A 21,249-nucleotide genomic window follows, 5' to 3' on the forward strand; every position below is an offset into this window, starting at 1 on the left:
GCTCTTGCACTCAGCCTCTGGAGCCCGAATCTCCTCCATGGCTGCTTCATGCTCTGGGGGCGGGGCTATGGCTCCCCACACCCTCTCAGAAAGCTACATGGAGAAACCTTTTGAATACTAGCGTGCTGATCCACACAGGTGTGCACGCACACACACACCTTCGCTGCTACCTCAAAGCATACTGTGCGTTGTCGGGTTTGCATGCTGCTCAGTAACACTCGATATCTATTGTTTACTGTTACTTACCTGCTGTGGTCTGTTTTTGCTTGTTTTCCTTCCAGAAGACTTTAATGTCTTTTTCTTGAACTTTCATCTTCTCCTCTCCTATCCCCCAGTCATGTCTGTTGTGTTTGTAATAACTTGAAAGTTAAAAAAATAAATGAATAAAATAAAAATAAATCTTAATAATTTATTTGATCTTAATTAATAATAGTAAAGATCAATCAAGTGGACCAATAATGATCCACTTGGAAAAGTAAATCCACTGGACAATAACTGCCTACGACAGTGGCGAAGGCGAAGAAGAAGAAGAACTTTTCATTTGTGTGCATTTTGTGCCAAATACATTTCCTTCTGTACGATGAGGTCAGCGCACAATGTTTTGTCCTCTTGGCTCATGTGTCGCCTGATGAAAATATCATGGATGTTTAAACATGCGACACCTGGAATAACAGAAGCAATAATACTTGAAGCTGACTTTACTACCAACTTAAAAATTATAAAGACAAATAATTTAACGAATGAAGGAGTGATGTGGCTGAAGATAAACGGCATCACGTGGAAACTGCACAGAATCAGCTGATAAACAGCAGCTTTGATTGGTCCTTATGGGCTAAAATGGTGCATCAACGATTTGTTGTTGTTGAGTCTGAACTTTAACTTGTGTCATCAGAGTTATCCTTGATTTTGCAGTATGAAACATTTGTGCAGGAACAAAGAGGTGAGAGGAGCAGAGGCAGTAGTCATGTTCATTTACTGTCATTGCAAACACTTTGACACAAACAGGGAAACAAACAAAACGCCAAACTGCAAATCAGCTGCGTTCTTTCCTCCACCCGAGTCAGAAAGACAGGAAGAGCTTCTAGAGTTTCTAACCCAGCTCACTGCTGCGCATGTGGTTGGCACACTGATACAAACAGAATTAAAAAATAAAGGACAATAAAAGCTGAAATCGAACCGGCCTTTAAATCACAATCAGACGTCTGTCGAGCACACAGAGAAAGCTTTCAGGGCTCCAACAACCTGCTTCAAAGTGTTCTCACTTTAATCCACAGACCTAGTGTTCATGTTTTTACTCCCACCTCAAATTAAACCACATCGTTCATAATTCAGGTTTTTAGTCTGAACCCCAAACAGAGCACAAACTCTGCTGGTTCGGTCTTTTTATAGAGAAAGTCAGCAGGTCGATGAGTTATGAGTCACTGAAGGTTTTCTCTGGTTCCTCCAGACTGACACACGAGCCGATCGCCGCTCAGCGGTTACAAACAAAACAAAAACAGCAGGACAGAAGACCCGAGGTGCGATCGCAAAAGTCTGAGAAGAAATCATGTTCAGAGGCGGCTCGTCCCCGTGCGCCTCTTCCAGCATCGCTCTGGTTTATAGACCGCTCCTCAGGAAGTCCCGCTCTCCGTCGTGTTGACTTCCTGCAGCAGCGCTGAGAGGTCCGGAGGTACCCGAGGAGACGGACTGAAGGGGAGATCGAACGCTCAATCCCGGATCATTGGTGGATGCAGATTCCTGGAAGCTTTGATCATAAATCAGAAGCATGCAGACACACAAACCTAAAAGATTCCTACATAAAAAAGGGACTACGTTAAAAGTAAAGCCGAGCGTTTTCATGGTTAGCTAATCGTCAGCATACATAACGGTACTGTGGCACGACGGGAGGGGAGGAGTCAGCGTGGGAGAGGGGTAGCGCTTCACATCGGCCTTAAACCAGGAGACCGACACTCGACATCGGTCAGGTGCCTCTTAGCTCATCTTTGGCTAAAAACCTGGGAGAAGACCAACATGAAGTGTTACCCTGATCCTCAACCGCTCAGCTCGACTGCAGGGCGGTTAGAGCAGCGGCGTCAACATCTGGAAACATCTGCAGGTGGACGTGCAGACAGATGTGACGGTTTGAGGAGTTAGCGCACATGTGGAGACGCCTACGATCTACCTGCAGCCAAGCCTTCTCACATCATCACCATCAGGAGCTAAAGGTTGTTTGCTGTACAAGTTTATGGACTCGCTCCTCCTGCTCCTCCTCCTCCTCCTCCTCCTCCTCCTCCTCCTCCTCCTCCTCCTCCTCCTCCTCCTCCTCCTCCTCCTCCTCCTCCTCCTCCTCCTCCTCCTCCTCCTCCTCCTCCTCCTCCTCCTCCTCCTCCTCCTCCTCCTCCTCCTCGGCTGGTTCGCAGCAGCTGTTCCTGCGTGTGGCTGCAGTCGGCGTCTCCCTCCGAGGATCCCGGAGGCGTCACACCGCCGTGCAGCATCTGTTCTGGAAGAGCTGCTCGACCACCGTGGAGTCCGCCAGCGTGGAGACGTCGCCCAGCTCCCGCTCGTCACAGGCGATCTTACGGAGCAGCCGCCTCATGATCTTCCCTGCAGACGGAGAGAAGGCAGAGCTCGGCTTCAGCAGAGCGACTACAGGTGCGACCGCCCGCGTCAGCCGCAGGTAAAAACGACACACCTGAGCGTCGAGGAGGAACCCTCACACGTCTCTAACGTGAAACAGAGCAGCTAGCTTCGTTACCAGATCTGGTTTTGGGCAGTCCGGGTGCGTTCTGGATGTAGTCGGGTGTGGCGATGGCGCCGATCTTCTCCCTCACTGTGAACACAAAGTATAACTCGCGTCAGATGATGAGCGCTCACAGATCAACAAGCCTGACAGGAACGAAGCTTCGGAGGAGACTTACAGTCCCTTCACCCACCTTGCTTTTTTAGCTCCGCCTCCAGCTCGCTGTTGTACATCACGCCATCATTGAGCGTTACGAAGCAGTAGAGGCTCTCTCCTTTGACCGGATGAGGTCTGCCCACCACGGCGGCCTCGGCGACGGCCTCGTGCTCCACCAGAGACGACTCCACCTCAGCTGTGCTCAACAAGTGACCTGGAGGGCAGACGGGTCACCGTTACACCAGAAATCACCCTCGGGTGTCAGACACGAGCGAAGACGAGCGCATAAAACACGCGGGAACGCAGGACGTAAAAAAGCTCAGAACAGACGAGAAGGTGCAAAATAAAATCTATTAAAAGTTTTTAAAAATGATCATTTAATAAAAGAAACTTAATAAAATCAAATAAGAATTATTTTTGGATTTTATACACTTACAGATCAAAATCCTGCGGCTGCGTATGAGACAAGTTTACAGAGCAACAGCTCCCTCTGCTGGTCAGACAGATGTTTAACAGCTGGGTTTCACAGGCAGTCACTGGGTGGTCGCGTCTTACCTGAGACGTTCAACATGTCGTCTATCCTTCCTGTGACCCAGAAGTACCCGTCCTTGTCTCTACGGCAACCTGCGAGAAAATGAAGGGGCGGGATTAAAAAGTTTAGTGCAGCCGAGACGCCGAGTCGTGTTTTAGATCCACAGCAGCTGTGAAAGCCACACAGACCTGTGGCCACGCCCCTTTAGAAACGCCTGGTTAAAGGATTCTGAGCTAATAATAAATATTACAGGTTACTTCATAAATGAGAAACTTCTGATGTGCTAAAGCTTCAAACGGTCGCTGCAGAAGCCTCAGTCTGACGCAAATACGAGCGAACACGTGAAAAGTTTGTGTAAAAGTCGCCGAGTTCGTCTCTTTGACGCTTGCAGAGTCGAGTCAAACATGACGCGCTGCTCACCGTCTCCTGTGACGTAGTATCCTGGAAACTTCTTGAAGTAGGTGCTTTCAAACCTCTCGTGGCTTCCATAAACGGTGCGCATCACGCCGGGCCACGGCTGCTTGAACACCTGTGTGAGAGGGCGGAGACAAACGGCAGGTGTGACGCGCTCGCAGACGCGCAGGAAGCACGAAGACAAATAAAGGCTCATTTACTCAAGGCTGACCAGGTATCCTTCGCTGGGCCCCTCCAGCTCCTCCCCAGACTCGTTCAGGATGGCCGGCACCACGCCGAAGAACGGGAGCGTCTGTGGGGACACGCGGGGGAGGGGGGAACCGAAAGCAACAAAATGAAAAAGAAAATATTTTTAAAAAGACGATAAATGGTGAGAAAACCTGATTGACTTGTTTCTGTGTTTAATGTCTTTTTACTTCACTTCTATCACCAGCTTTCCTCGCTTCCCTTTTTCCTTCATGAATTTATCTTTAAATGTTTTTGTTTTCAGATTTACAGGTTTCCTTTGTCTTGTTTGTGGTGACAGAAGCATAAAGGCGGGTCTCCCCTGGACCCAAACGCATCGTCAGCACTTTCTTAGATGTAAAGTTTTGAACCTTTTAAACCCAAAGTCTGCCAGAGCTCCTCTTCATGTCCATAGTAACTACACAAGCTGTGGAATAAACTACAAACAATAGAAAATCATTTGTGATTCTGTTTTTTTTTTGTTTTCAAACACATTTCAGAGGTTTATCCCTCAAAACTGTAAATGCAAAAAAATTGCAAATATCCAAGCACGGGGAATTTTTGAGCATCTTCATAGTTTCATTTTTGAGATGCAATAATTTTTATAAACTGCAGGAAAAACAAAATAAATATTATTGTGCACAGTTTTCAAAAAAACAGCATAAACCTGTTTTCTTTCGAGCCTCTCAGGAACCACACAGGACTCAAACGTGACGTTCAAACACAGCAGGAAACCTCTGAAAGGCCCTGCAGGGAAAAAACTGCGTTTCCCACCAAAAATGACGTCACTTCCGGATCAGATCAGCAACGCTCGTGTCTGGATTATGATGATTTTGTTGTTGTCAGCGCTTTTACAAGATTTTTGCAAGAAGCCGTTTGTGGAAGCAAACTGTGAGCGGAGACTAGATATAAGCAAGTACGACTCGTCCAGTTTCACATGCAAAGAAAATGATTGTGCTAGCCTACGTGGGTGTAATTCTACTGGAATTTAAAAACAGTTGTGCACAGCTGCAAAGGGCTTAAAAGGGTTAAAAGCCTCGATCACTGTTTTATCTTATTTTCTTCATTTAACCTTTTAACGTTTCTCCCAAACACACGCTTGAACCTAAACGTCATGTTCAGCCTTACTCACAGCAGATCCAGGCTTCATGGGCGTGGCCGCGGGCAGAGGAGTCAGAACATGTCCTCCCTGAAAACAGAAAACAACTTTGATCTCAGGCAGCCGCCCAGCAGGGGGCAGCACAGCCCACAGTCTGAGGTAAAAGCTCAGCAGAGAAACAGCAGGTGCACAAAGAAGCAGAAAGGCAGGTTAGAAATGGAGACCGATCTGTTCTAGATAAAGACGTTTGGAAGCGGCGGTGCTGAAGCTGCAGGAAACCATCACTCACCGTTTCCGTCTGCCAGAAGGTGTCGACTATCGGGCACCTCTTCTCTCCGACCACGTTGTAGTACCACTGCCAGGCCTCGGGGTTGATGGGCTCTCCGACCGTCCCCAGAACCTTCAGAGAGCTTCGCTTGTACCTGCACACAAAGGCACAGGTGAGTTACCCGCGCAGGCTCCTCGTGGGGGGAGGAGGGGCCTCGGCTCACCTCTGCACTGGCTCGTTTCCAAACTTCATCAGCAGCCTGATGGCGGTGGGAGCCGTGTAGAACTTGGTGACGTTATATTTGTCCACGATCTCCCACATACGGCTCACGTCGGGGTAGGTGGGCAGACCCTCGAACTGACGCACACAAAAGATTCATGTACAAAAATAACTGCAGGAAGTTTGGAGGAAGTTCCAGCCTCTGATCATCAGACAGCTTTGGACTCATCTATCCGGGTTAAACCGTCGCAGACACATCAGTGTTACATCACACGTCAGCCCACACCTGTAAACAGGAAGTCTGAGCGCGCTCGCACACTCACCAGGACGCTGGTGGCCCCGTTGGCCAGCGGGCCGTAAGTGATGTAAGAGTGCCCGGTGATCCACCCGATGTCCGCCGTGCACCAGTACACGTCGTCGGGCTGGTGGTCGAACACCACTTTGAAGGTGGTGGCGGTGTAGAGCATGTAGCCGCTGACGGTGTGGAGAACTCCCTGCAGGCGAGACGAGAGGAGCGAGGAGGAGCTTCAGAGGAGCGTTCATATGCAGAAATGTGAGCAGGCTCAACGTGATCAAAACAGGAAGTCATCAAATGACCCCACAGTTATTCCACTTCCTGTTACTCCAAATATGAGCTGCAGTGTGGGTACCGCCCGTTTCCAGCAGATCTTAGTAGTTAAATGTGTGGAAGAAGCAGCTGGTGGAGGTGGGTGGAGGTGACGCTCGATAAAAGTTAGGGACAAATGCAATCGCATGGCAGGATGCTGTAAATGGACCAGGTGTGCCCCGCCCCTCCCTGTGACAGCCGGGAGCGTCTCCAGCGCCCCTGATCTGGATGAGTCGCAGGAGATGATGGAAAGCTGGGACTTCCCCTGCTGTCGATCCCTTCTAGCACAAACATTTGTTTTTTCTTTAAAGTTGTAACAATATGCTGACCTAGTTTGTTATGTAAATTTGTAATTAATTTTATTTTTGGAAAGTGATTGGTTTATTAGCTTATGGGCCCGCCCATTAATCAAGGGCTTGCCTGGAGGCGTGTGGTAAAGATGTTTTTGTTTGTCAGATGATTTGGCAAACAATGATTTTTTGACTTTTTGAACTTCTTAAAGCAGATTAAGTTAACTTTCGTTTCATTTTAAGCTGTAAGAAGTTATTTGGTTGATTTCTGTTCATAATTTTCCACGAAATAAACATCATTTAGTTTTAAACGATGAAGTCAGAAGTTCTAAAACAAGCCTGTCACCACCCACGTTTGGAAAATAAAGGCCGTGACAGTTATAACATTCATGTCTCACTCTCCGGCTCACAGACACCCCGAACGAGTTACTGAAGCTCCGCCTGCTGCGGTGAGCAGGTGATGATGAAGGTGGGCTTTCCTCAGACACACTGAGTATCTGAGCAGGACGCCTCATTAAGTGAGACGCAGGTGACCCACAGGTGTGTTTCCTCACCTTCGGCTTGCCGGTCGAGCCGCTGGTGTAGAGGATGAAGAGCGGGTCTTCAGAGTCGCACCACTCTGGTTCACACTCGTCTGAGACGCCACGCAGCAGAGCGTGCCAACACAGGTCCACCTCGGGGTTCCACGGCACCTGAACACACGCACGCACACACACGCACGCACGCGCACACACACACACACACACACGTGAAACTGCCAAAGTCGTGCCTGAAACCCGGTCGATCGGCCTGTAAACATTCAGACCTGTAAAATCTAAGACACCAAACAGTTAGTCTGACACCTTCAAACTACTGAAGACAGCGAAGAAGAAGCAGCTGTGAATCTGAGAGAACAGAGCCACAGAGAGTTAGAGAGGCCACGCCCACTGGTTTCCTGCGTGTCCATCAGACCCCGGGCGACGCCAGCGTTTTTAAAAACCACACAAAGGAACCTGAAGCCGAGATATTAAAATATGTCCAACGATGAATCTAATGTCAGCGGCACGTTTCAGACGAAACAGCTGGGAGATTATCTGATAACTAACGAGGATCCGGAATAAAACGCTCCTCCCACGGAGGAGCAAAGGCTGCAGCTGTCTGGGGCAGGGGCGCGCTCCACCCAGGCACACGCGGCGGTTTAAACTACAGGGTCTCCATCTGGGAATGCCGAAGAAGAGAGCTGTGAACACCGAGCGGGTGGATTTTACATACGTACCAATGTTTGATTCTCAAAGTTAAATTTACAAAATAAATAAATATAAATTTTATTGTGTACGTTTCGTAAACCCAGCTCACTGACAGCACACCTGACGGAGCCAACACCACCTCCAGGTGACGTCTTCTATTCCAGCACCAAACACTGGACGAGTCGGCAACAATCGCTCCCATTACTCCCAGTGCGTCGGCTGCGTGGCCGCTTGGCTCCATCTCGTTTGCCTTTTTGAGCCAAAAACAATCCGCTGACGAGCCGCGTTCACGCAGGAAATCGACCCGGGTCTGATGTCACAGAGCTGCGGCTCCCACGATGCTGTTCTCGCGGTCGAACAGGAAGATACAGAGCTGACGGGTGAACGTCGAGTGGGCGGGGCCTCGGGTGGGTTCCAGCTAAAATAAATCTGCTCAGGTTTACATGCAGAGGAAAGAGGAGCAATCACCACCCTGGGACCTGAATCTTACCTGGCTGTCGCACAGGTAAGCTCTGGTGGGCAGGTACGTAGCGTGAAAACACAAGGCCCCGCCCGCATCTTGGTTAGCGAGGAAGAATCAGAGCTCTGTTTGTATCCAGAACTGGACCTGGTGCACCTCAAGGCTCCAGTTTGGGTCCTGCCTTGGTTGCAGTCTACATGTTGCCACTGGCTCCATGTTCTCACGCTACAACCTCTCGACTTGCATCGATCTGCCTTTGAAAGCAGGGACAGACTCACTGCAGCTGTTATGCAGCTGATGTCAAACAGTGGATGGCTTCAGTTTTTAAATTAAACAAAACAGAAGTTGTCATTATTGGTAACTGGACCAGGCCTCTCTTCATCGTCTCCAGCTGCTCCACAATGCAGCTGCTCGTCTGCTGACTGGCACTAAACTGAACCCAGTGTCGGCCTCTCACTGGCTCCCGGTTCCTCACAGGATCCAAATCGTACTTTTTGTTTTTAAATCACAAGCCGGACGAGCCCCTTCTCACCCGTCTGAGCTCCTGTTGGTTTATGCTCCAGGAAGAACCGTGAGGTCCAGGTCAGAACTAACCTTAACTACTCCTGGACTGAAGTGTGGTGGTGGCAGAGGCTTCTCTGTGGCAGGACCCAGACTCTGCAACAGTCTTCCTCTTAATATTAGACCTGCACAAACACTAACACTTTAAATCATCACTAAAGACACATTTTATGGTCTGGCTTTTAACACATGTTGAACATTTTGGTTTTAACAGCCTTCGTTGTTGTTTTTATTGACTTGTTTTCCTATATTTTACTGCATCATTGTTGTGCATCTTATTGACTTTACACTGTTAAGCACTTAGTGCAGCATGAGCTGTTGGTAATGTGCTATACAAATCAACCCGACCGTCACTGTTTCAACGTCACGTGTGTCAAAGTGTGAAACATCTGCACCAGATGTGTGATGACATCAGAGCAGCGATGCGGTTTATAACCCAGCCCACCTGATTACCCTGGGAAACAACAAGGGGCGGAGTCCTCCTGACATCTACCTGTGGTTCACGTATGTGTCGGCGACACCACCCATAGCTAACCACCGTCAGGCACTGCTGACTCGAGTCATCAATCGAGCGGTGCGAACAGCTTGGTGGGCTCACCTGAACCGAGTAAAAACCAAAGTCCTCCGTCTGTCACTTCATCGTAGCGAGCGCCTCGTTCAGCGTGCACTCTCACTGAGGGATGGCCGAGTCATCGATTAGTCTTCATCCGTGTCTCCGGATTTTATTTTCCGGACAAACGGAGCTCTGATTCTTCCCGAATGGCAGCGTTTAGAGGAGAGAAGCGTTACAGCAGGTTTATCAGACACCGAGTCGTCTCAGGGCGTGGACAACGCCCACAGGCGAGCGCTCGCCTCCGTCAGGACTCACAGGTGAAAGTGCACAACACGAGGAGTGTTTGCACAACAAAGAGAAAGTGTTAGTGTTAATCCACACTCAGAATTCACTTTTTATTCCAGCGAGCTTCAACAGTTCAGACAAAGCTGCGACAGAAAGCAGCAGCTCTTCCATCTTTGAAGGTTTCCTCTAAACGCAGAGCTGAATGATGTCATTATTTAATGTTCTCCAAATATTTAAAACTCATTTCAGATCTAAAGAAAATCTGTTTTTATTGGTTTAATCTGAACTGTCAAAAATCAGAGGAACAAACTGCTGCTGCAGGTAAAACAATAAATCAGCAACGAGAGCTTTTAAATCTTATCAGAGCTTTTGAAAGGATGATGCCAAAAATGACTGAAAGCTTCCAAACGCTCAGTGAGACTTGAAGCTTTCGCTCTTATCACGTTTATTGTTTCCGCTCCGCAGCAGATTCTGCAAATTCTTCTCAGAGTGAAACTCCCTCTAAAACAAAGAGTCGAAGCAAAGATGTTATCGAGGGTCAGCTGTGAAAATACCTTTGGTACGGGACGCGTTTTCTTTACTCTGCCCGCCTGTTTTTCCTGCTGGATGGGGGGAAGATGGAGGAGGAGGAGGAAGAGGAAGGAGAAGTAATGAGGGAGAAGGATTATTGAAAAGGAAGAACACAAAGATAAAAATCAGGATCCCTAAAAATCAAATCGTGACAGTGACGAAGTTTGAAATTTCAGATTTAACAGAACAAAACAGAAAAAGAAAGAAAAGTCAGCATCCTGCAGTTCCTCTAGTGTCCAGCAGAGGCAGTGAGTCACTCCCACTCACTTCCTGGTTTGGTTTCCCCTTTATAAAATCTTCAGAGCCAATTTATAATCAGGAATTTCCACAAAACTCAAACTCTGAACGACTACAACGGAGGTCCAATCAGACGGCTCAGTGGCCACCTCCATCTGCAACAGGAAACACCGCCTCCATCAGGTCAGAAGTTACAGGCAGACCTGATGGTGGCGGCGCTCGCAGTGACTCAGGTGAGGAAGACAAAACCTTCAGGTGTGTGGTTTACCTGCAGATCGGGGCACGGCCGTTTGGCGGGAGGCGACTGCGAGCCCAGAATCCCCTCCGGTTCTTTGGACAGGTGCTTCAGCATGATACAGCGCCCGACCGGAAACCCTCTGCACAGACAGACACACATCCGTACGCGTCACTGTGACCTCACAAAGGTACGCAGCACCACCTAAACTCAAGGCAGGGGTGAGTAGATCCCACACTCTGCACTGCAATAGGAGCTCCCACCCATCGGTGTGTGCAGGCTCGATCATTCTCATGCAAACAACAAAAAGCACATTCATGCTGGAACAGCGATCACACACGTGAAGCTATGGTGAAAAATCTACGTCACACCGAGCAGCAAGGTCTCACAGCACCAATCGGAGCACGAGGACCGACTCCACACCGCGATGGTGGAAGACAGACTACAGGTGATAGCAGCAGCGATGACGTGCAGATACATAACCAGCCCAACACAGCTCGCTCTGCTGCAAGGAGCTGATAAGGAAAGCACAGGTATCAGCGGCGTGCTGCACGGCTCCGCTTTAACACAGAACGAGAGGGCAGCAACGTTACAGGTCACATGATTCCTGCCTTCATTTGTACTCAGTTCATAACAAAAAAAAAAGACTCCTCCCACCTGACTGTCTCAGATTTGCCTAAATGAGAACCTTTATTATGCGTGACATCATCAAACTGAGACAGAGTCGAACAGCTCCAATAACGACGAGCTCTTCCTGCAGCTGCTACAATAAAGTTTAACACGCAGCAGGAAGTCGAGTCTGAAGGATCTGTGACACACTGCGTCACGCCGCTCTGCTGGGACCAACAGCAGCCACGGTTGGAGGGGGTGAAGTCGCTCTGATAGGCTAACACACCTGAGCGTGTGTACTTGTTTACATATCTTTGTGGGGACCAACAGCCCGCCCCCACGAGCTTGAAGACATTCTTGAGACTCAAAATGTGGTTTTAACATCGGGGTTACAGTTAGGTCATGGTTAGGCGTTCATGTCAATGACATGTCCTCACTAAGATATGACAACGTGTGTGTGTGTGTGTGTGTGTGTGTGTGTCTCTGTCTTACTTGTCTCTGCATTTCTGCAGCGCTTCATCAGCTAAGAGCTTCAGGTTGATCAGCTTATCTCCTCGATAGAAACCATCTACACACAAAAGGAAAGATGATTTATCCTGCCGTCAGACACACGCACAGACAGACACACGCACAGACAGACACACGCACAGACAGACACACGCACAGACAGACACACGCACAGACAGACACACACACACACACACGCACACACGCACAGACACACGCACAGACACACGCACAGACACACGCACAGACACACGCACAGACACACGCACAGACACACACACACTCCATTAGCTGGATTACAACCGTTGCTGGTTTCAGTAATCGGGGTTCAGACTGGGGACTCCTTCAGCTCAAAGTCAGTAATAAATCTGCGTTAGTGCAGCAAAGAGCTGAAATCAGCATCCTCCATTAATCAGTCGAACCTCCTCCGTGTCGGTCCGTCAGCTGATCAGATATGCTCTGCGTGGTTTCTGTACGCTGCTGCGTCACTCGAGCACACGGACCCCGACAGCCGAAGCTGTGACATCAGACAGGTGGAGCTCAGCTTTCACTGCAGCTCCATCAGCGAGTCACTCCCCATGTGCTCCACCTTCAGTCTGATCCTCGTCACTACAGCCAATCGCTCTCCCTTCCAGCAGAGCTGATGGGAAATGCTTTGCTTTACGCAGCAGCACCTGTGATGGTCACAGGTTAACTTTAGCTTTACTGTAAGACCCCAGCTTTAAAAATCCTCAGCGCCTAGTTTAAGGACGGATGCTTCCTCACGATAACGTGCACACGGATTAACAAAGCATCAACTCTGCAGCTACGCCTGCACCAGTTTACCGAACCTCCACCTGTGCTGGTCACAGTTAACGGCAGCCACAGAGGCACCGGGCCTCATGATCTGCTTACAGGATGAATGAGTGTGTGGCCAATAACGCAGCAGATTAACTGGATTATATCACCACCCTCTAATCCAGCTAATAAGACTGATTATTGGCCCCAACTCAGCACCTCGGCCAGCGCCTCTCTTCACCGCCACGTCCAGCTCGGTGGGTGAAACGCGTGTGCACGCTGCATAAAAGGTGAAAGCGTGAACTCAAAGGTGCACGTTTGGTATGAGATCATCAGGACGAATAAACGAGCAACATAAACGCTCCACCCTGACGCCGCGAGCGTCCCGGCTCCACCTCTGGGTGAAGACGGAGATCAATAAAGATGGAATGATTGGCGTGAGCAGCTTTTCGTGGGTCTGGATCTCGCTCCCCAGTTAACTCGGCCATTTCACCTTTTTTACAACCCACGAGTAGCCAACCAAAGGAGGTCAGAGGTCAAGGTGAGACTCTACACTGCTACCACCCCCCTGCAGGTTTAAGGATATCTTTAATGAGCGGGAACTTGTTGCAGGTGCGTGAGGCTGACCTGCAGTGATGAGCAGGCAGCACTGAGAGTCCACGATCCTCTCACACAGAGACTCTGCAGAGAAACCTGCAAACTGAGAGCAGCAGACCAGCGTTAGCCTCCATCTTTAACTCAAACCACCGTGTTCACGGGCGTCTGCAGCTCACCACGATGGAGTGGACCGCTCCGATGCGTACGCACGCCAACATGGCGACCACCAGTTCGACCACCATGGGCATGTATATGGACACGCGGTCGCCCTTCTTCACGCCTGGAGACAAAAAAGAGAAGCGAGCAGGATTTATGACTCGATCCAAATATCTGAGCACATAAAACCATCGTGAACGAAACCTTTCACTTCATAGAGCGCTGAGAGGGGGCGGTGCCAGCGAGCGGATAACTCACCCTGAGCTTTCAGGACGTTGGCGAACTGACAGACTCTCTGCAGCAGCTCCCTGTAGGTCACCGTCAGCTCGTCGCCGGGGTCGTTGCCCTCCCTGAAATCAGCAGTCAACACATGCATTAAAAACAAACAACAAGATGTAAGGTTTCCTCACATCTCGATGCTTTCGTCCTCCGAGAGCCGATGACCTTCAGATCAGGAAACGCATCACTAACACGCGACACCGGGCCTGTCACACGAGCTGATGAGCTCGACGGTCACTTTCCTGATTAAAGCCTCTGCTGCAGCTCTTTGTGCTCGCCAACGTCCGTCACATCGATTTCTGTGCTTGCGACCAAAATCTTTGTTTCTGGTTTGTGTTGCACTGTTTTAAGCTCAGAGATGAGTGACTGCGTACACACAACTTCCACACAAACATAGGGTGTAATTGTTAGCATTCAGCCTCTGCGATGCGTTCCTGAGGCCACAAAGCTGAGAGGAAGTTGCAGTGAGCGTCGGCGGGAGGCTCCATGATGCACAGGAGTCGTTCAGGATCAAATCAAACCCTGAGCAGTCTCTCCTCTAGCTAATGTTAGCCGATGCTAGCTCGGCTAAGCTGGCTGCTGGTTTCACATCATTTTAAATCAGCCAAAGTTAAAAACCGTCACTGGATTCACGCAGCGCGGCGCCAAAGAGCAGCAGAGGCGTGATACTCAGAACAGTCAGGCTGATAACGGCACTGCTGGCACTATGTGACAGAAATCTGCACTTTGATTCAGTTTTCCACTGAACAGGTCCCAGAGGTTAAAGTAACTGAGGGCCATCAACGACTTCATCTGTGCAGGAAAACACTGATGTTTATGGTTCATGCTCTCTCAGAACAGGAGGTCACGTCCATCCAGCAGCACACTCGTGTAATAAGGTCAGCCTCCATGTAACGACCAACCAGAGCAGAAATTTGGGCAATTTCTCATATTTATAGATCCTGAAGGAGCCACACTGTGTTTTGGTGAAACTAATGATTGTATGACCTTTTACCCCAGACTGGACAAACAGGTTTTGGTGTTCCTTTAAGAAAAACAACTCACAAACCAACCAGAGCAGAAACTCCAAGCCTTGGCACAGACTTGGTCTTGAGCAATCTTCACATTGTTGAAGTTGCCTCATGAAAACTTTCTGCTTTTTCACAACGCGGCGTCATTCTGGCCGTTTCGGGAACTTGCAACAGCGACACTCGAGGTCACATCCTCCCTCCCTCTCCTGCAGACGTGTGCAGTTTGCAGGGATGAGATGAAGCCTTTACAGCAGACAGAGGCGGACGAGCTGCGACAGCTCTGCCTCTGCAGATTATTGAAGCCCGGGCAGCTCGCCTCGCAGCGTTGCAGGCTGCAGACAGAATAATGTGGCTCAGATCCCACGTGGACAAACTCGACTACAAACCAGCACCGAAAAACTGCAACTACAACCTCACACGCCTGCAGATACACACACAGGCGCCCCCCTCACCCTCCTTTGAGATACACCGACATCGCCTCATTTACACACCTGCTGTCCACGCTGCCTGGACGCCGGTGAATCATCTCTCAGCTAGTTGAGTTCACCAACTCCAAACTGGAACCAGCCCAGAACGTCACTCTGTTCAGTTTAGTGCAGCTGCTCATTACACCTGAAACTGTTTGACTGCTGTTCGGAGCGCAGATGAAATTTAGCACAAACCAGGATTGAGGTTTATTTTTAAAATTTCATACATCTAAAAATAAGTTACATACATTTCAGATCAAAGGCTGATTTTACAGTGAGGTGTGAAAACTTGTGTCAGTTTTACTTTCATAGTGTTGAACTTACAAACTTGCTACAGAAAGAAAACGTTTCTTTCACAACAGGAAACTAACACCAAACACATTTCAGCTGCTTTCTAGAGCTTCGCGTTTGCCGTAAGAATGACGTTACGCTCGGCGGTGAAAAGCTGCATAAATTTGACACGTTTCAGGTGTAAACGTGCTTCTTCTGGCTCTCGCTCGTTTGTCGTCCAGTACGGACTGGTATCAGCTGCACAACCAGAACCTCAGCAGCAGCTGGGATCCCAATCTGCCTCTGTCTGCAGCAGCGAGGGGCGTTTCAACACTGCTGTGTGCACGTGCATGAGCGTGCATGAGCGTGTGATGGTGGGAGGGCCGCTCACATATCTGAGCGGTCTCTGTGACCCACCTGCTGCTCTCAGCTGATTGGGACTCACAGCATGCAGCTGTGCTGAGGTCCCGACCTCTGCAGGCACTTCCAGGCTGATATCCGAGCTGCGGGGTCCGCGTGCCCGCCGTCGGGCTCACGCCCCTCTGGCGTGACTGATTGTGTGGAGGTGCTGGGCCATTTATAGCACCACCACATTAACACTTTCAGAGCTGCACACGTGTCTGTTTGTGCATTTTAACGCTTACAGGAGTCTCAGCAAGCAGTTACAGCACGACCAGAAAACACCTCTGACATCGTTTTAAATTTGAGCCACATCGTTTAATTAGATCGTTAAACGGGACTGCGCACGTTCTCGAGCAGCAGCAGCTAATCTGGTGTTAACTTCTTCAGTGTTTAACAAGCTAACGCACACACTCTGGAAGCAAACACTCCAACAAAAGGTCACGGCGCTTCTTAGCCCAGTCATCACAGCAGCCTGTGTTAGAGGAACACACACACACACCTATAAATACACAACAGTGTTGGATTTATGTTCAACACTTGGCTCAAATGTCACTGAGACTCCAGGAGCTGTGAGGAGGTTTTTCACTGTCTCACAAAGATCAGACTCAGTCCCTCTGGGTCCTCTCCCCACTCAGAGGGGACCTGCTCAGGGTCTCACGCTCTGAGGAAAGAAGGTCAATACAGGAAAAGGCCAAAAACCCTTAAAATCAGCGGAGCTTCGACTCCATAACCAGCGCTGAAACGACCCTGATAAAAACATTAAAATATATTATATTAGCTCCGCCTTGTTAAAGCAAGCTTCCTTCTAGTTGGCTGCCCCACACAAACAGGTGGGTGGAGCCTCTGACATCAGGGACGTCAAACCTTCTCTCACCCCAACCAATCACAGCAGATGGCCCCGCCCCTCCCTGAGCCTGACCCGGAGATTTCTTCCTGTTAAAAGGCAGTTTTTCCTCCCCACTGTCACCAAAGTGCTCATAGGGGTCACATGATTGTTGGGGGTTTTCTCTGTATCACCTTGAGGCGACTGTTGTTGTATAAATAAAACTAAATTGAATGAAACTGAAGTCAAGCCTGGAGTTTTAAAAACATGACATGTTAGACTCGCTTCTCTCTGCTTTGTTATTAATGCCTGAGCATCTTCAGTTTAAATCCTCTAAAACAAACTGAGGTCAGTGATTTATGTGACAGGTTTAATGCTTCCTGCAGGGATTTCTCTCTGCTGCAGGCAGCCCACAGGTAATTCAGCTCTGACACGGGAACAGAGATGTCGAGTCTTAAAGGTGATCAGCTGCACTCGTGTGGAAACATTTTATTACTTCGAGCATTAATCAATAACCAGATTAATCTGCTGGATGACGCTCAGCAAACTTTGGACTGAACCTTCTGGATGCTTTCCAGAGATTGGTGGATAAAAGCCCTCCAGGCCTCTCCAGGGACCTGCTGCTGCTTTCAGAAGCTCTGCTCGCAGCATCCACTCCTCTGTGACCACAGGACAGTGACGCAACGATGAAAGGAAGCCTGAGAGGGCAGAGCTGGCTTATCTAAAATGCGATTTATGTTCAAGTCTCTCAGACTTAAAGCATTTTTATTCTGACGTGAAGATGAAACATTTTCTTCTTCCTCAGGCTGTGAGCTTCAGTGACGTCAGTCGTTTCAGATTCACGGTTGATAAACCAAACCACACAATCTGTTTGAGAGACGGAGACAAAAGAGGACGGCGGTGCACCATGTGCCCGTGCTCGGTCCTGCTACTGTTAGTGTTGTATCAGCCCCAAGAACGAATGGCTGGCTTTGACATGACAGTCAAAGTTCAAAGGTCGTGAGAACAAGATGCAGCTACTCAGAGGCCAAAAGCATTTTTAATATTTTATATATTTGAGCCTGTTGTTTATATTTTTCCAGAATCTCGTTTTTTTTTTGTTGTTTTTTTTTTTAAATATGAGCTTTTACATATTATTTCTATGTAAGTGTTATTTTATTCGTCGAGTTCCTGCATTATCATCATTTTTAACTCATTGCTCTGATTAAGCTATTCCAGTTGTGTTTAATGTTTTGGCGTCTGTAACACAAACATCTGGGATAAGGTCGCTCCTCATTGGTCGAAGCGCCTGTGTGCTGGCTCACTGTAGCAACCAAACAGCAGTCACACCTTTGCTTTGTGCCAGTGCAGGTAAGACTGATGGAGAAACTCGCGTCTGTTTGGCTTTATTCACACCTGAGATTCACGATGTCGCCCCCACCCATGAACCAGCCCCCGCCTGCACGTGTCTGCCGGGGTCAGGGACTGGAGTCGTGCCTCTGTCCTCAGGGCGGACGAGCAGACTCAGCTGAGACGCCGAGTCAGTTCAGAGGGAGAGTCCTGCTGGCCCGACAACCGTCATGAGATGAAACTGGTTTTTGTTCTCCAGCTGTTTACCCCGACTCACCAGTTTACAGGACCCAGTGATAAGAACACAGCTAACAGTGCTAATTTTATTTTAGTTATTTATGGGGGGGCTTCTCTTGATCAGAGTACACACACACACACACACACACACACACACACACACACACACATAACCGTGCTCTCATAGATCTGCTGAAATCACAGACACACACTGACCAGAAGAAGGCGACTTTATCGGCGAGCTTCTTCTCGTGGACGTTGCGGTCGAGCAGGTTGTAGCAGATGTTGGTGGACGCTCCCTCCATGCACTTGATGTAGATTTCTCCTTTGGTCACATCAAAGTTGTAGTCGAGGAACTGACCCGTGTGCTTGGTCTTCCAGAAGAAGTCCTTAGCAACGTCGCCCCAGAACTCTGCGGGACAGGAAGTGAGAGCGATCAGAGGGAGACGCATCAGTTTGCACATGAACTGTACGACTATTACAACAACAACAACAACAAACAGTAAATAAACATGGGGTTGCGTTTCCTTCAGTTACACACCCCGACGCATCTTCCATCACCACGAGTATCACTCCGTCTGTGACATCATCGTTAGCGTGGAAATACCAATGTACCCTTACACTGTATTATTACTGCAGTAACATCCTGGTACCATTTATTATTCTCTTTGTTGTATCACATAATTGCGTGGTTACATTATAACCGCCGTGTTACAGTATTTTACGTCCTGTTGTTCTTCCTGAGGACAGTTTATGTTCCAAGTACAGAGTTTATGCTCGTTACAAATACAGTTCATATTAAATATGTCTGCCCTCCTGACGCACTGCTCTGATGTGTTTACAGTTTGTTTTACACACACACACACACACACACACACTCCTGAAAAGGTGTCGCTTACAGCAGAGCCTATAAACAGCCGGCTTTAATCACTGTTAATAATCAACCAGCTCAGGTTAAACTGTTTAACAGCTGCTGCTGCAGCCAGACGCTGCTTTGCAACGTTTTCCTCTGAAAACCGTCATCTGTGCATGAAGCCTGCAGCACAGACCGGCTGATATCATGCTTTACACACCTCCCTCCAGGAAACCACCTGAGCAGGTAAAACTACTTCCTTACTGCCACCAAACTAAAATAATCTCAAAGTTCATGTCTATGGGTTACACTAAACTACACTTATTACAAACAGAACAGCAAAACTTTCTTTCAAGTCATAACGAGAAGTTTCATGTTATTTTTGCCCAAGCCGTCATTTAGCTTCTGAAACAGAACAAAGATGACACGAGTCCAGAAATATTCAGTCTGATGAAAAAAGAAAAAGGTCCTGAAAACTGGAGTATTTCATCCAGAGAACTGTGGATTTTTACAATGCTGCTCATTTCCAGCTCGTTGGTTTTATTCTTGGACTCAGCTGAGCAGCTTTGCATGGTTTTATGTGACACTCTGCTACATGTTTAATTTTATAGATACTGAACCTTTTCAGCTTCTTCGGCCTATTGGTATCAAAGTTGTTTCCCATTACAATAAATGGATTACATAAATGCTTGGATCATTCATTGTCACCCTCACTAAACTTTGACGGCTTTAACAGCAGCCTGCGTAGCCACGATGCCAACACGCCGTTGTGTTTCCAGAGGTGACCACATGTGGGTGAGAGGGTGGAGTCAAAGGTATCACCAAATGCTGTGCGGTCACCAAGCTGCATCCTTGGACCGTATTAGTGCATCAACCTGGAGCACCACCTTCTCAGATGGTCTGTTAGTGCAGTGACCTCACAGCAGACATTACTGGTCACATGATGTCATTACAAAGCTCCAAAAGGCTCCAACAGCACAAACACGATCCAGAGGTCCAGTTCTGGGACTCTATGGGTACCGACTCAGTGCTGGCGCCTCCGCTGGTCACTAGAGGAACTGCAGCTTTCACACCCAAAATCTTGTGTTTCTTTTTGTATTTAATCCATTTCATCTTTTTAAAACTTGGATTTGTGGTTTTCAGCTAACTGGTAAGACTAAATTGGTCTCCATGGTCTCTGGCTATGATGTCACTGCACCTGCCTGATCGCTTGAATCCAAACCAAAGAGCGGAAAATGTCACAGATCAAAGGAGAGCACAGAGGGCACGCGCAGGGAGCGGTGCATCTGTACATGAAGACAGGTCTACACTCCACCCCCGTGCGCGTGCACTCCGGGACTATCTGCACCTGCCCATTCACACTTTATAAGTTTAGCTGACTGTACGATGACGCTTCTGCACTTCTGCTTTAACCCTGACCCATCACCTGTGTCACCTGGGGTCGCAGGTGTCGTCTTTGCTACCTGAGCTACCGTTTTGAGGAGACTCACCGTCCGGGTTGTCCACGGACTTCATGTAGAGCTCTCTGTACTTGTCGAAACTCGGGACGTGAGCCTCCTTCAGCTCCTCGGAGCCGTGGAACACGTTCTCCTGCGGGGGCTTGTCAGGGATCATGTCTGAAACTCGAGCCGTGAGCTCAGCTTCCAGAAGAAACAACGGGTCTAGCGGGCAGGTGTCCTTCAGCTGCAATTAATGAATGGTGGCTACGAGGCTAGCAGGGTGCCAGCTAACGGCTAACAGCAAAGTTCATTTAGACTTCCTTGTTCTGCAGGAGCTTTTTTTGTTGAGCTTCCACTCAGACTTTGTGTGCAGAAGCCGAGCTTGGACCGTAAACTCGCAGGTGCGTCTGTAAACCGGATCCCAGGTGAGTGTGGGTGCAGCTCCCGTGGACTCTGCCCGCTCCTCTCGAGGAAAGTCCTGCAGATCGGACACAGAGCAGCTAACAGGCTAACGCGCTGAGCTAACAGCCTTCAGGAGAAAGAGAATTCACACGCGTGCGCAGAAGATTCCTCCCGCTTCAGTGTGTAAAGTGTGTTCTGAATAAATGTGGGCAGCAGTTGGTCCTCTGGCCGAGCAGAGCCTGTGTGGACTCTCCGAAGGAGCCGCTGAGAGGGTTTCGTCTCTGCGCTGACAAGTCGCAGCTCCTTCTTTTTCTTCTTCTGCTTCAGGAAAGTGTGTGGCGCTGAGCGCTGTTTGGCTCCAGGGGCAGCCAATCAGAGATCAGCGCTGATTCGCGGACTCACGGAACTGTAAGAATTTACAGTACTAACAATAATA

General features: G+C 48.8%; 1 protein-coding gene across 6 annotated transcripts; it reads right to left on the reverse strand.

The window, feature by feature from the left end:
• Positions 1-956: 956 nt before the first annotated feature.
• Positions 957-21,157, reverse strand: acss2 (acyl-CoA synthetase short chain family member 2). Of its 6 annotated transcripts, none has more exons than XM_040022798.1 (20): positions 20,463-21,157; positions 18,336-18,531; positions 13,561-13,652; positions 13,323-13,426; positions 13,177-13,249; positions 11,758-11,833; positions 10,690-10,798; positions 10,169-10,216; positions 7,084-7,221; positions 5,956-6,126; positions 5,637-5,770; positions 5,435-5,567; positions 5,179-5,235; positions 4,033-4,113; positions 3,828-3,936; positions 3,431-3,499; positions 2,913-3,089; positions 2,735-2,809; positions 2,375-2,583; positions 957-2,239 (listed from the first exon to the last, which is right to left on the reverse strand). In XM_040022798.1, exons 1-19 carry the CDS (start codon positions 20,584-20,586, stop codon positions 2,456-2,458), a joined length of 2,094 nt encoding a protein of 697 aa, XP_039878732.1. In that variant the 5' UTR covers positions 20,587-21,157; the 3' UTR covers positions 957-2,239; positions 2,375-2,455. The 6 variants fall into 6 exon arrangements, with proteins under 6 accessions (XP_039878732.1, XP_039878733.1, XP_039878731.1 ...); XM_040022799.1 differs by having other exon boundaries at positions 957-2,232; positions 2,368-2,583; XM_040022797.1 differs by having other exon boundaries at positions 957-2,232; positions 2,365-2,583.
• Positions 21,158-21,249: the final 92 nt, after the last annotated feature.

This window comes from Simochromis diagramma, unplaced genomic scaffold (assembly GCF_900408965.1).
Source record: "Simochromis diagramma unplaced genomic scaffold, fSimDia1.1 OVJJ01000308.1, whole genome shotgun sequence".
Taxonomy (NCBI): Eukaryota; Metazoa; Chordata; class Actinopteri; order Cichliformes; family Cichlidae; genus Simochromis; species Simochromis diagramma.